This window comes from Podarcis muralis, chromosome 8 (genome assembly GCF_964188315.1).
Source record: "Podarcis muralis chromosome 8, rPodMur119.hap1.1, whole genome shotgun sequence".
Lineage (NCBI taxonomy): Eukaryota > Metazoa > Chordata > Lepidosauria > Squamata > Lacertidae > Podarcis > Podarcis muralis.
In genome coordinates this window covers 54,922,021-54,936,178 of record NC_135662.1, presented here as the reverse complement: position 1 = coordinate 54,936,178, position 14,158 = coordinate 54,922,021, and the positions used below count along the sequence as shown (strand labels likewise).

The 14,158-nt window shown below is 40.6% G+C and overlaps 1 protein-coding gene across 2 annotated transcripts in view; it reads right to left on the bottom strand.

Moving 5' to 3' along the window:
* Positions 1-2,410: 2,410 nt before the first annotated feature.
* TSHZ1 (teashirt zinc finger homeobox 1) overlaps positions 2,411-14,158 on the bottom strand; it is a 74,679-nt gene continuing 62,931 nt past the window's right edge. For both annotated transcript variants that reach the window (XM_028737487.2, XM_077933200.1), the window contains exon 2: positions 2,411-6,981. In XM_028737487.2, coding sequence (XP_028593320.2) covers positions 3,767-6,886 — 3,120 coding nt within the window. In that variant the 5' untranslated portion in view covers positions 6,887-6,981 and the 3' untranslated portion in view covers positions 2,411-3,766. The remainder of the gene's footprint in view (positions 6,982-14,158) is intronic.

The following is a 14,158-nucleotide window of genomic DNA, read 5'->3' as shown; positions in this document are numbered from 1 at the left end:
ATTAAATAATTCTACACTATGCCAAGCTATGCATCCCTACTTTGCAAGAAAAGTGTACAAAGCTTGGAGCCTACTTTACTCTAGTGAAATTCTGCTGTTAATTTACCTTTAGGAAACGTTATGCATCATTTTTTCAAATGCATTGCATGAACAAGCATTGAAGTACGGTACAAGTGCTTTCAACTACTAAAGGGCTATCAGCTACTGAAGAATCATTGAAATAAGTAGATTGGGAGTTACTTCTCATTTTGCTCCTGTCTGTCCTGTTGTAGGCTTGTTAATAATATGGGTGTGTTTCACCAGCAGTATTAGGCATGTTTTCGAGTTAAGGGATGTTAAGATAATGGAGTTTAGGGGTGAGAAATGAACAGGGAGTCAGGAAAGACCACCACGAAGGACAGAAGTTGCTATGGCAGTGGGAGGCAGAGGTGACAAATTGACAGGAGGCAAGTCAGACAACTTTGTGCCATCTCCACTGTTACTCAACCTTAGTAAATCTGCTGGCTTAACTACAGCTCCCTTGGGTCTGAAAGTGCTGCTTGCAAGTATCATGTTGAGTAAGGGGAAAGTATTAACAATCCTTGATCTGATCTAGGATGGGCACGCTGACTGTGTTTCTAGCATTAAGACTTCATGGAATGAAGAGTGAGATGTAAATATCTCCCTGGTGTATCTACCAGGTTTCAGATACACAACACCAAGCAATTTGAGGGGTGGGGATGGGTGCAGTATCTGTAAAGATGGGTCTTTACAGATTCCATCTTCCTGGCAAGACACCTGATCAGCCACTTGTAAGGGGTCTGTAGCTGCTCCTGGGGACTCAAGACAGGATTGAGTTTCTGTTATTGCATTATCTATATCGCTGCCTAACATTCTGCCTGCTTGGGCTGGCAGTGGTGTTGAGGACCCCAAAACTTATGGTCTTTGGGAACCTGTAACATAAATGAGTTGGCTTGGGATTTTATGGCTGCTCTAACAACCATGGATATGTGTCAAATGACATACAGTCCAACACGTGCGACAGGACACACTTTAGATCTTATTTCATGTTCTGGTTTAGGACTATATTGATCTGTGACTGGGGGAGCCAATGACATTCTCCATTGTCATGAGCAGATCTTTATCTGACAAAGTTAAACCTTTTCACGGACATGGGTGAGAAACAGATTTAGGACTTACTCTGCAGCGGAGATGGTAGCAAAGAAATCTTGCTTTTTCACAATTGCTTCTACACAATGTCAGCCAGTGGAGCTTTTCTGGGTAGCAAGGCTTGGGAGAACAGGTGATAAGAGGTCAGAGGACTCAAAAGGTTGCTGTGACCAATTTAGATTAATTTTGCAGAGAAAAACCACTTGCATTCATACCAACTTGGATGATGTGGTTTTGGCAGAATCAAGAGACGGGTGTAGCCAGGACACCATGTTGTCACGATTTATTAGACATGGTTCCATTTGTGTAGCCTGAGGATGTGGACATGCTTCCTGGAGTTTTGAGCTCCACCATTTGCTCCATGCATCCTGACCCTTCCCAGGTATTAAAATCTGAGCTCAACGTTTGGACTTCAGAGCTGGTGAATGCGTCTCTGACAGACAATGCAAGAATCACAGCTAAAGAATCCCTGGCAGATGGCCATCCAACCTCTGCTTAAAAACCTGCAATGAAGGTGAGTCACCTTTTCATATTCTTATAGCCCAATACATTTACTCCTTTCACATTACTTTCATATTCTTAGGGTTTGACATTGGCATGATCCCATAATCCCATAGAGTGGCAGTGGTCTTCAACTGGTCCAGACTTGGTCCAGAACAAAGGCCCATCTCTGAACCCCAATGGGATCCCACTTTCACTTTTGATTTGCACTTTAGTAAAAAGGCATGAGAATGTGGTTGGCCAGAAATGTGTATCTTATTAAGAAATGGCTCATTTAGTTCCCCAGCCACATTGCAGTACTCATGGATAATGATAAAATGAGCATCTCATCAGGAGAAAGTGTCCTAGTGGCTGTTTGGTTTGGTTTGGTCTGCCTAAGCTGGAGTCCAACATGGTGGCAACAGTTTTAAATACGATCTGCCTGCTTTGGCTTCTCAAACCACCTGTGGGTCCTCCTGACAACAGACAGATGGGTACCGATTATGAGTTTATATACAGCTTGCGCCAGGGCAATGTTTAAAAAGGTCTTACATTTCAGGGATGAACACACCACTCATTCCTAACCGGTAAAGTCACAAGTTTGCATCCATGAGCATCTGTAAACCATTGCAATAACATTCTGAGGTATCACTAATACATAGGCAGCAGAACGCAGCATATTAGAATACACAAATGACTCCAAACATACTTCAGCTTGAAACCTCTTCGCTGCTGAAATGAAGACCTCAAAGGCAAAGTAATGACGACATCACAATATACATAAATCAAGAACTGCATGTGGGTTTATTTTACACTTGAGAAAACAGTGGATTTAATTGTGTGAACCAAAAAAAATGTACTGTACAATATTAATGATAAAACATCAAAATGTATAATTCATAGTGCATTGCTTGCTTTATTTTTATTTATTTATTTATTTTGTCAGATAGTTCCTTTGAGTACATGCATCTGGGAAGATGCAGGTGCCAGTAAAATTTCTCTATTTAACTCAAGCTGCAGGAACTAAATTTTATTCAAAAAAAAGTGTGGTTTTACATTATATACACAGAAATTGAATATAAAATGACAATATAAAAAGTTAAAAGAGAAAAGCATACAGCCAGAAGGTACAAAGGAAGTTGAACAGTTTAAAATGGTACAATATGTAACATGTACTTTTTTTTCTCCTAAGCTGATGCTGGCAATTTACAAGGAACTGAATCCAACACTTGCCCCACTTTTTTCTGTTTTGTTTTAAATGTACCAATGCAGCACACTATAGAAAGGTCAGCTTGTACCAAAGCTTACATTTGTAAATAACTATAAACTGCAGTATCTTACAGGGGGGGAAAGAAAAGGGGGGGGGAGCATTTGTACATTTCTTTTAAATAACTTGCATACTTTTTTTTGCCAGCCAAGTGGCAATTTTCAGCATCCAGAGGATTTGGGCATAGTGGCAACTTGGTTTATTATTTTTATTTTCTTAAACACGACTGTGGTTTTCTAACCCCTTGAGCACTTCATAGCTTTTCATCATCGTCGAAGAACTGCATGCATCTTTTCTCTGCAAATCAGACTGCAATTTTTAAAAGGGCTTTTTTTTTGACATTTTAACACAGTTTTGTTAATATGAAATGCCTTTTTCAAAATCAAAACACAAAACCTTCTTTTGGGAAAGGCACAACAATGCTATTACAGTCCTCAGAGGGTTAAAAAAAACTGACACTACAGGGTTCTGTGACCTTTATTGTCATGGCAACTTTGTAATTTTAGGATGTCTTTTTGTTATTGTTCTTTGTGTCTTTCTTTACGGCTAAATTAACGTCTCTCAATAGTGTCTCCCACTATATTCTACAAAAGATAGCTTAACATCAAGGACAGATGTTGAAAATAAAGGTCAGACTTTGACTCACAGAAAAAGAAAAGGAAGGTTTAAAAAAAACATGCACAGATCAGACAAAGAGCATATAAATATAACTACAAAATGTATGTAAGAAAAACCAAGGTCCAGATAGGCAGTTCAGCAACAAAAGTAAGACTGATTTCAGAGGCTCAGATCAGGCCTAGTGCAGTACTATGAAGAAGTTTAGTGCAATGTTCCTGTGGTCACTTGCATACCTGGCTGCTTACCTGGACGCTAATGTTTTTCTAACTCAGTTACATAGATCAGATGGTCCTCTGGGGACTTGCCGTGTGTTTTACTAAGGTGCAGTTTCACTGCATGCTTGCTTGCAAATGTTCGGTTACAGAGCTTACACTGGAATGTGGAGCCTGAGTCCTCCTCAGCAATTCCAAGTGAGCCTAAAGTCTTATTTGTGAGGACTTTTGAAACATTCTGCTGTTCTTGAATCTGATTTAGTGGCAATTTGGACAGGTCCTTCAAACTGAACCCTAAATGTGTCTCCAAGTGACTTATGTACGTAGAAGCAGTTCTGAACTGAGAGGCACAATCATTGCAAAAGAAAACAGGGTGACCTGTGTCCAAATTCTTTAAAAACTTAGTTCCACCTGTCCTCCTTAATTGATACTTCACATTGGCCAGCCAGTGGCTAATTGTGGTCATGGAAAGACCAGTAAACTTAGAAATATGTACCCGCTCCTGTGGGCCTAGGTCCGACATAATGTACTTGCCTTCAGGAGTCTCCCTCAAGCTAGAAGCAAACTGGGCTTGAAGGATTAGAAGATGCTGAGGGTTCCAGTTGGACTGCCTACCTTTCCTCTTGTGTACTGGTGACAGTTCGTCCAGCGTCTCCTCAAAGCTACTCCCATCCGCATCAGATTTCTCTGACACGGAAGACGGTGTTGAAGACTTGGGGGTCAAGCGCCCTGTGAGGTTCTTTACCATGTCGGAAATATCCATCAGGGCACTTTCCCTCAGAGGAGATGAGACCGAATCAGTCACGCTGGAAACCAGGGGCTTGTTTTTGGACTTTGTTAAATCAATAGGCTGATCGCTGTTCTCATAATAATACCGGTCGATAGCATCAGCTTGCTTGGCCGGAGTCGTCGAGTAAATGGGTTTGTCCAGCATACTGTTGCTAATTTTATATAACATAGCCAAAGGGTCCAAAGAAGGACTTACAGGGTTGGAAACTTTGCCTAAATGGGTATTCATGATGGATTGTAAAGCACTCAGTGGATTGATGAACGATGGCTCAGCTGAATGGTCTGTGATGATGCCCAAGTTATTACAGCCGTTTGTGACTTTTGCTTTCGGTAGCTCGGTACCGTTAAGTGCATGAGGATCTGCTGGACTGTCCTTCTTGACCTTCTGCACTTCTGTTTCAGGGCCCTTTTTTTGCTGCTGCTGCTGCTGCTGCTGCTGCTGTTGCTTGGTTTCCTCTGTTTTTGGAAAGTCTTTGTTCTCCTTAGCAGCAGGTGACAATGGCTTGACTGGAGAACATTTCTCTTTCTCTGCAGGCTTTTCTTCTTTTTTTATATTGATTTTGCCCGTGACCTTCTCCACTAGCTCCTCCATTGCAGAGACGTTGCTTTTGTGAGGTGGTGGCGTCAGGTTCCCTGGCGAATGGATCAGTGCACTGTGTTCCGAAGACAAGGATTTTACGCTGCTGGCGTACGATGGCTGCATCTGAACACTCTGCACAGCTGGCTGAATGGGCTTAACAGCCCCCGGAAGCTGGTAAGCTGCATGAATGCTTGGATAGCCTCCCCACGAAGGTGCTCCATTCTGGGCCTTGCTTATAGCTGTTGTCACTGTATTTTCCAGGGATTTTAATATATCTATCCCACCTTTAGGGCTTTCATCTAGATCTTCCTCTCTGAGGTACTGATACACAGCCGTTGGCTCAAATTTTTCCGCAGAGTCCTCGTTCTCTTCTTTAATCTTTTTGTCTGTTTCACTAACGATCACCTTTTCCTTTTCCATGTCCTTCTTCTCCTCAGAAGTTGTAGATTCGGCCGGAGAATCGGGCTGCTTTTTAATATTTGCAGCTGGTAATCTCGTGTGTGTGGTGGGAGGCAAAGGTATTGACTGGATCTTTTCTTCTACCACAGGATCCAATACTAGCTGTTTCCCCTTTTTGGAAGCAGAATTAGTTACTTTCAAAAAATGTCCCGTGACCATCATGTGAGCAGTCAGCTGCTGCAAAGTGTCGTGAGAACTGCCGCACTCCATGCATTTTAGGATCTGGGCTTTGCGGGCCTCAAACTGCCAAGTGTAGCTAGCACCATTTTGATAGCCATAGCGGTTGTTTGGAGTCACGTAGGGGTTGGCAGTTTTCTGGTCCTTCCCTGCCTCGCTAAGTGTGCTCTCCGAAGTGATGGCCGTCGGCTCAGGTGAGCAAGGTGAAGCTAAGTCTTGAAGTGCTCGCTTTTTGGTAGAAGGCACCAGTTTGGTGATGGCTGGTACTGGTTCCTTCAGAGGCACTTTCTGGTAATGCTTTGTTTTTATCATGTGGACACTCAAGTCTTGCAAAGATTCAAACGAATGGCCGCAGTACATGCACTTTAGCACTTTCTGGGCGTCCTCTTTGCCTTCCATTTCCATAAGTGATCGCTTTCTGGGCTTTGACCACCGTTTGGTCTTTTCAGCTTCTTTATCTCGGTTGTCATCCCGATAATGCCCAGTTTCATTCATGTGCACTGTTAGCTCCACTAGTGTGTCATATGCTGCACTGCAGTCTTTGCACCGGAACTTACTGGCACCAGTGAACACAGAACCATACAGTTTATTGTTTTGCCGGTAAAGCTGCACTGTGCTGAATAGACTAGGTTCTGGGAGAAGTCCGTATGAGGTCTGCTGCAGAGTTTTGGCTAATGCCGCTTGATGCCAGTCATAACCTGAGCCACCACTGTTATTGTTACTGTTACCAGTACTACTAATACTTGTAGTGATACTAGTGTTGGTACTGGTACTGGTACTGGTACTGGTACTAGTACTAGTATTGGTACTTGGGGTAGTGATAGTAGAGTTGCTATTAGTGGTATTTTCCTTCTGGCTGTTTTCATTACTCTTTGATTTTTTTAAATCCAAAGCTAAACTAGACCAGCAAGATTCCGATAGTAAATTTGCATAGACAGCTTTTATTTGTGCCAAGCTGTCCTGTGGATAGGAAGCATTGTCCAAGCATTGGTGATCTTCTCTCTCTTCTTTGGAGGAAGTGCTTTTGAAATGAGCCAGTTGGTCACTGTTTTCGCTGAATGGCGATCCATAACCTGCGTCCTGATTCGTTGCTGTGCTGACTGGAGAGTTCTGGTAACTTTGAGCCTCTTTGATCTCCGTTTCATCATTGCACATGTAGTCAGTTTCCTGGATGTCCAGAGGTAGTCCGTCATCCTCCACGCTGTCTTCATCAATCTCTGCTGCTTTCAGTTCTTCCTCAGGAACATAAGCTAGAAAAATACATAAGAAAATAAAAATTCATTACAGAACGTACACATTTTGTTTCATTCCCACCACTGTTTCTACTACAGTGAGACTGAGGCTTACATTTTAGATCACATATCCCTATTTCTCAGCTTTATGAAGATACACATCCTGTCAATTTAAGCATGGCATTCGGCATTTTCAGTTGCAATTAAAAATATTCCATGACATTTCAGCAGGATTTATGTTTAACTAACAGAATAACCTGGTATGAATAAAGCTAAGAATTCATTCTTCAGCCACTTTTTCTGAATTGCAACACTTATTTTGCCACTGTAACTAATTGGGATTTTCTGGAATAAATTAGGTAAAAGGTTGTGTTTTTTTTCTTTCTTTCATTTATTACATTTCTAAGTCTCATTTTATTTGTACAACAACTAAGGTCATCTGGCGAGTTTCAAAGGTAAGTAGGAATTTAAACTCAAATCTCTATCATCCAAGTCCAGCACTCGACACTACATACTACTTGAAGCACTCAACATGAGCAAAGAAGCATTTATAAAGTTATATGGTAACGAAGCAGGGTAGATGTAAAGAAATTTATCATGGAGATCAAATTAATCATCAATTATGAATTATTATTAAGAAGCGTGTACTACTGTTACTTATAATAGTCCATTAATGCAAACAATGATTTGAAATATTTATATTTTTTCCTTTCAAACAACCTTGTGAGTGGTGTTATGAAATAGCCCTAATTTTGATTAATTCTGAGATAGGAAGGCTCAGTTTAGAAAGGGAGTCTCCATTCCAGTCTTAGAAATGGAAGACACAGGAGAAGCCTCTTTCATTGCCAAGGGCCAGGTGTAGCACCTTCTATGAAATGCTGTATTATCTGGTAGAAAATCATCAACCCTCTGATATACCTGTTGTCTCCAACCCTGACCTCCTGGGGCACCCCTGGATATCGCTTATTAAATTGGCAAATCATAACCCCAAGGTTCTGCTGTGAAGACTTGGCTGGCAACTAATGTCTTCAGTTGCATGTTTATTTCTACCCTTTTGTTTGTTTTGCTAAGCTGGGAAGAAACAAGATCGTCCGCAAGTTTGCTTCCAGGCTATCACCACTTCAGAATGTGTCACACTCATTCTTACTCAGCCAGACAAGATTTTAGACTTTGTTTTATTTTAATCATTAAACCCCAGCTTCAGCACAAAAGCTGAAGCTTTGGGCTCCAGAAGTTGGGAATCTTTCAGACACAAAGAGACATCACTTTAATTCACAAAAGCAATCCTGTGAAACTTTTATCCTCCTTCTATATCTCCCTTTCTGTTTTAGAAAATACCCCTATGCATCCAGTGCCTTGATCTCAAGTCACACAGATGATCAAGAAGACCCAGTACCACTCATTTCAAAGATCTTTGTTCCAGAATTTTCCTAATTGGCTTAGAACCTGGTCCATCTTCTTCCAGTTCCGCCTTTCCTTTCCCACCCGCGAAGCAAGTCTCAGCATCCCATTGCTCTTGACAAACCTTTTCTCCCCTTCTTCCCAGCCAATCATCTCTCGTTGCCACTTTCTCTCCTGGATTCCCAACTTCTAAGCATCCCAAAACATTGGATTCTTACATGTAAAGCACACAATGTTACCTCTACTATTGTTATTTTACAGATGGCTCAGAGATATTAACATGAATAATCACATTTATTCCAATAGTCCCACTGAGCTTTATGGGAGTTACTTCCTCTTAAGTTTGTATAAGCAGCCTTAGAGCTATCTATGGTTGAAGATAAATTTGAACTTGCGTATCAGAGTTCCAAGATGGATAGTCCAATAGAGCACCTTGGCAATAATGGCAACTGAGCAAGAATATACACTTGGATTTGAAAGTAAGGTAAGAACAATTAGTCACTGGGCAAATCTGCTTTCCTCTACCCATTACTGAAAGGCTGAAATGTAAACGATGGTACAAATCGACAGGGGATTCTTTTTATTAGCGTTCCTGTTATCACAACATTAATTTAAGAAGCATTAAGATTTATGCATCTGAAATGATGCATGGTCGGATATAAATAGCGTTAAACATACCCCCACCAACCCAGTGACATCATTCATAGTGCAAAATTAGAGAATAGTTCATTTTTTAAAATGTTGAAACAGCTGTCAAAAAACAGAAATACAAAAGGAGCAATCCCAAGTATGGGGAGCCAATATAATTAATATAATATAATATAATATAATATAATATAATATAATATAATATAATATAATATAATATAATAATATATTTGAACCAGTGTGAAGTCTGCTAGATCAAAACGCCATTCAAGAGTGGGCTACTGCCAACTGAGTCAATCTAAGCCTGGCAGAGGGAAAACATGCCTTATAAACAGAATTTGATTTACAGCACCCTTTTTGCCAACATATGTTACGCCAGATTACCAGGTTATGTGACCAGGATGATCCAGTGTGCGCTTAGTCCCGCCCCTCTCCCTTGGAACACTCATTTTTTCAGGGCATATGTTCCACAAATCTTGGCTTGGCTACAGCTGAGCCAGAATGAAGGCACTGTGACGAATCCTAACTTGCTTATTCTGGCAGATCTAGGGTTAGTATTGCACCCTATGGCAGTGCTTTGCTACTGAAGGCTCTGCTCTATAGACTTAAAATAGTTAGAATAAAAGGGAGGGGGGAAATGAAAAAGTTTTAAACCTTAACAGATCAAAGAAATTTCAGTAGGAAAAAGCTGGAGCACCTGGAAAATTATCGGTGTGATTTAGTTGACTTAAGAGAGCAATCCTATACACAAGAAGCTGGTGTCTTGAGGTACACCACCCTTTTTGCCAGCTTAATTTATATCAGGTTGCCAGGTCATGTGACCAACCTGAACGGGTTTTGGATCCAGCCTAAGTGCCCCCACCCAGTCCTATCCCCACCATGCCCCCTTTTCAGGGCTTACTCCAGTTTAAGATCTGCCAGGCCTGACTCTGTCAACTGAGTCCTGGCTGAGCTGGTATGGGGGACATATGCTGGTTTATCTCTGGCTAAGATGAAGGTGAGGAAGTTAGGCCGGCATAATCTGGCTGTATGAGGACCTTCTTGGCTGAGCCAGAGATCTGCTGGATCCTAACCCACTCATCCCAGCAGATCCTCCTACAGGATTGCTCCTTAAGCCTGCTAATGACTGTTTTTGGACATTATAAAAAACAATGGTGATCTTGACAGCAATGGGCCACAGCCAACTTTGGGCTCAAATGTCCCCTTCTCTCCCCTCTTTCACCAGCAGTGTTGCAAGGAGGCGATTGAAAGATTTTGCTTCCTTTTTGTGACCAGGCTTGTCTTTTACCAAAATGGCCCAAACCTGAGAAACTACGGCTATATTAATTTTAGCTATGCCTCGTTGTTTGAAATTTGTTTATTTCAAATGAGTTAGGAAACTGCTTTTTTCCAGAAAACCAAAGTTAGTATCAACCACAGTTTAGGGTCCACATGCAATGCTTGACTGAAGTTAATCAAAAGCGAAAGCTTCCAATTTCCTCCTTTCAAAAGCCTGTCGATCATTCCTGTCATGATAAATCATGGCTTACTGTGATGCCCAAACTACTACGATAACATGTGTAAGTGCCAAACAGTTTTTACATGGATTCTTCTTAATTGAGTTTCCTTGAAAAGCACCAAGCTAGTTTAAACAGTATGGCTACTCACCAGGGTAAGTTTAACTGCAATATAGCTGAACAGTAAAAAAAGTATCAGACATAATATTCTTAACATAGGCACAGAGGATGTAGGTGGATATTACAACTTCTCTGGGTAAGATCCTTGAAATTTTAATGGATTTACTTCTTGGTAAACTTAGTGGGTCAGTTTCCCACAAATAAAATGCTGTGTGTCTTCAGTTGCTGAAAGCAACTGAAATGCATTGTCAAATTAAACAATAACGAAAAAGGGATAGATATTGAAGGGACATCATTATTCACTTACTGTGACAAGTTCCTCAGTGTAATCCTGCAGTGTTGACTTTGAATATTACATACCATTTTCTACACCTGAAGTATAAGCCCCAAGGTGCATTTAAATTATAAAGAGATGGTAAAACCAAAGGTGACACCTTGCTAGAGATTTTTGGCTCATACTAACGGTCTGCAGCACTTTAGCCTCTTGCTAAATGAGGTATGGGAAACCTGTGGCCTTCCATGTGTTGTTGGGCTCCAAGTTCCATCATCCTTGACCACTGGCCATGCTGCCTGGGGATGATGGGAGTTGGAGTTCAACAACACCTGGAATGCCACAGGTTCTCCATCTCTGTGTTAAACTATGACACAGATATCACACAACAATTCTGGCAAGAGCAGTTGGCAGCGAAAACTAAAGTAAAATGAGAGATGAATACTTAAAGCTGACAAATATAAAGCATGCAACGGAATATCCAGCTTGATTATTGGCTTACAGTAAACATCAAACTTTGCTATTGTGATGCCACCTGGTGAAACGATATAATCTTACCAAATTACGTGTTTATGGGAATCAAACTATTTTTTAAACTAGCAAATGTGATATTCATGAGCAGATGGCCATTAGATCAAAATACATCTATTCTAAGGGCCCAATTCACAGAAGTGGCAGGCATGCACCCTAAGTGATAAACATAGATTTTTGCACTGTAGTGGAAATAATTTGTACGCCATGTCAGCTCCACTCTACTAGAAACCATACTTTGCTAGAAAAACCATGTCATACGTACTAATAGGTGAGTGTGTGTATGAGTGTGTGTGTGTGTCAATGAGCTTAAGGATACAGGAAATGTTTTTCTTATGCGTATTGTTCACAGAACATGGAAAAATATTTGAAATGAATGTTTGCACACAAAATGTATTTATGTATTAGGCATGTTGTGCATGCAGTGGCTCTGATCCAACCGAGAACCCAAGGAGCACCTGGAGCTCCACAATTACAGCTCTTTCAACATCCTGAGGAAAAGGGGCGTAGAAACAACTGAATAGCGTCTCTTGCTCCCCCAATTCTCATTCTAATCTTTAGTGCACGGCCCCAGCTGCTGGATGAGAAATGGGTCTCAAGTATGTAGCACCTATTTGCCCACACAGTTCCCATCCAGCTAAAGAACCACATGGGAAGCTTTCTTTTCCATAAGCAGATTGTCCTTAGCTAGATTGGGATGATCAGGAGCAATTCAGGAAAAGAGAAAGCAGCAAAACAGGATATAGTGAAAGGTGGGGTGGAAAAAAATTCCTGACTAATGCTGGGTGGGCTTTCCCCCACGAGATAATTCTAATTGCTTACTTTGCAGATTTCTTATTTTTAAAAGCATTGGGTTTTCCCCCATAAGGAATCTTCTTTTTTAAAAAAATATCTTAGAAACATATGCTAAAATGCAAGATATTCCCCTAGGTCTCATAATTCAACAGCATTCAACATTTCGAAAATCCGTGTGCCAAAAAAAGGAGGCCTGCTTATTCCCTTTCACCTACCAGCACAAGTCCAGTGCTTTTCTCTGTTACTAAGATCCATTAGACCTTCCTCTCCTCCCACCAGACCTCATTTTATTTTACTAAAAGGTACAATTTTAAAAGAATGTGGTTTCTAGTAAACCACTGCTAATAACTGAAAAAGAAGTTTGAAGAGAATAATACTGAATCTTATCAGGGCTGAGGAGACAAGGATCCAGGAAAATAAACAAAACTTAGTCCAAGTCTTTTCTGCAGGAAAGTGCAAGAAAAAGTCAGGGGTTATCTTTCTAGGTGGGATATAAGCCTAGATTGATATTGCCATTTGTTACTGTTAATGGTGTATGTGTGTGTGTGTACACAAAGCTTCTCTCCCCCCCCCCTCTCTCTCTCACACACACACCTATGGATAAAAGCCCATAAATTCAGTATTACAATATTTTACTTAAAGGTAGACACATGAGTAAGTTTATCCTGCCATTTACCTTGCTCTGCATTATCCCCTTTCATAGTTGTTGAGACTTACGGTAAAAGTCATCATGGCATTTCAGTCCAGCAGTGGCACACCACGTTTGCTTGGGAACACAATAGGAAATCAGCTTGCTACAGTTACAAGCCATTTAAAGGTTGCACCAAAATCAGTCCAACAGAAGAAACACCTTCTTATCCCTAAAAATATCATTGTACGAACTGATGCTGCTTTAACACAGAGGTCCATCTGCCAGTGCTTTTGCAAAGAGACATAAGGTATATTTACACTCTGTCCTCTTGCACCCTGTGTACTACAACGTCTGCACAGAAGAACACGGAATCAGGATCACAGTCACCCTAAGTGAGCTATTTAGGAGGCATGATGCACACAAGGTTCCCTTATCCTCAAGGCTGCCCTCTCCATTAAAGTAAATAGGGCTCCATATACACACACAGAAGCTTTGTGCATTTGAGTACATATGAGGCTTTGCATCAGCCCATGTGTGCTTTTCCGTGGACTAGTATAGTAATGCTAAATTTTATTTTTAAAGGGTTTAGAAATGCATTGTTTTTAACATTCGTGCTGCAAAAATTGCTTGCGATTTTTAAAATGTTCTAAATTTCACACAGTACTGGGAAATGCACAAGTTTCTAACTTTGCAACAACGTATACAGCTAAGAATACTGTATCAAAACCTTGCTACTGGATTTAAATAACAGAGAAATTGCAACTGCTACCTAAAATAAATATGGTTGCAAACCTAAACACACGCACTGAAGACAGCAAGACTTACTTCTGAGTAAACATGCATAGAATTGCACCATTTGCATTACAAACTGCTACACAATAATAGAATCTTGTGATATTTCAGTAATACATATTGCAAAGTTAAAGCACAATCTACAGCTCACTAGAAGTCTCTGAGAAAAAAATCACATAATTTATATGCTGGTCATTGTTTTGTCTATAGGTATTTACATATCCTATAACCCTTCTTGGAATCAACACCAAACACTGCTCCAACACAGGCTGTACATATCTAGTTAATAATTACGCCATAACATATTTTTGCTTACTCATTATTTGTGGTTGTGAACTGTACTATTGCTTGCAAGTCATGCATTTTTGCTTGGTGTAAAGATTTTCTTCTGTTAATTATACAATGTAACCTAGCCACAAACGAAGGAAAAGGAAATCTCCATAAAAAGTTTGCTGTTCACCCACAAGTGGCAAAGACAAGCATTGAGCTTGAAATTCTGCTTTTTACTTT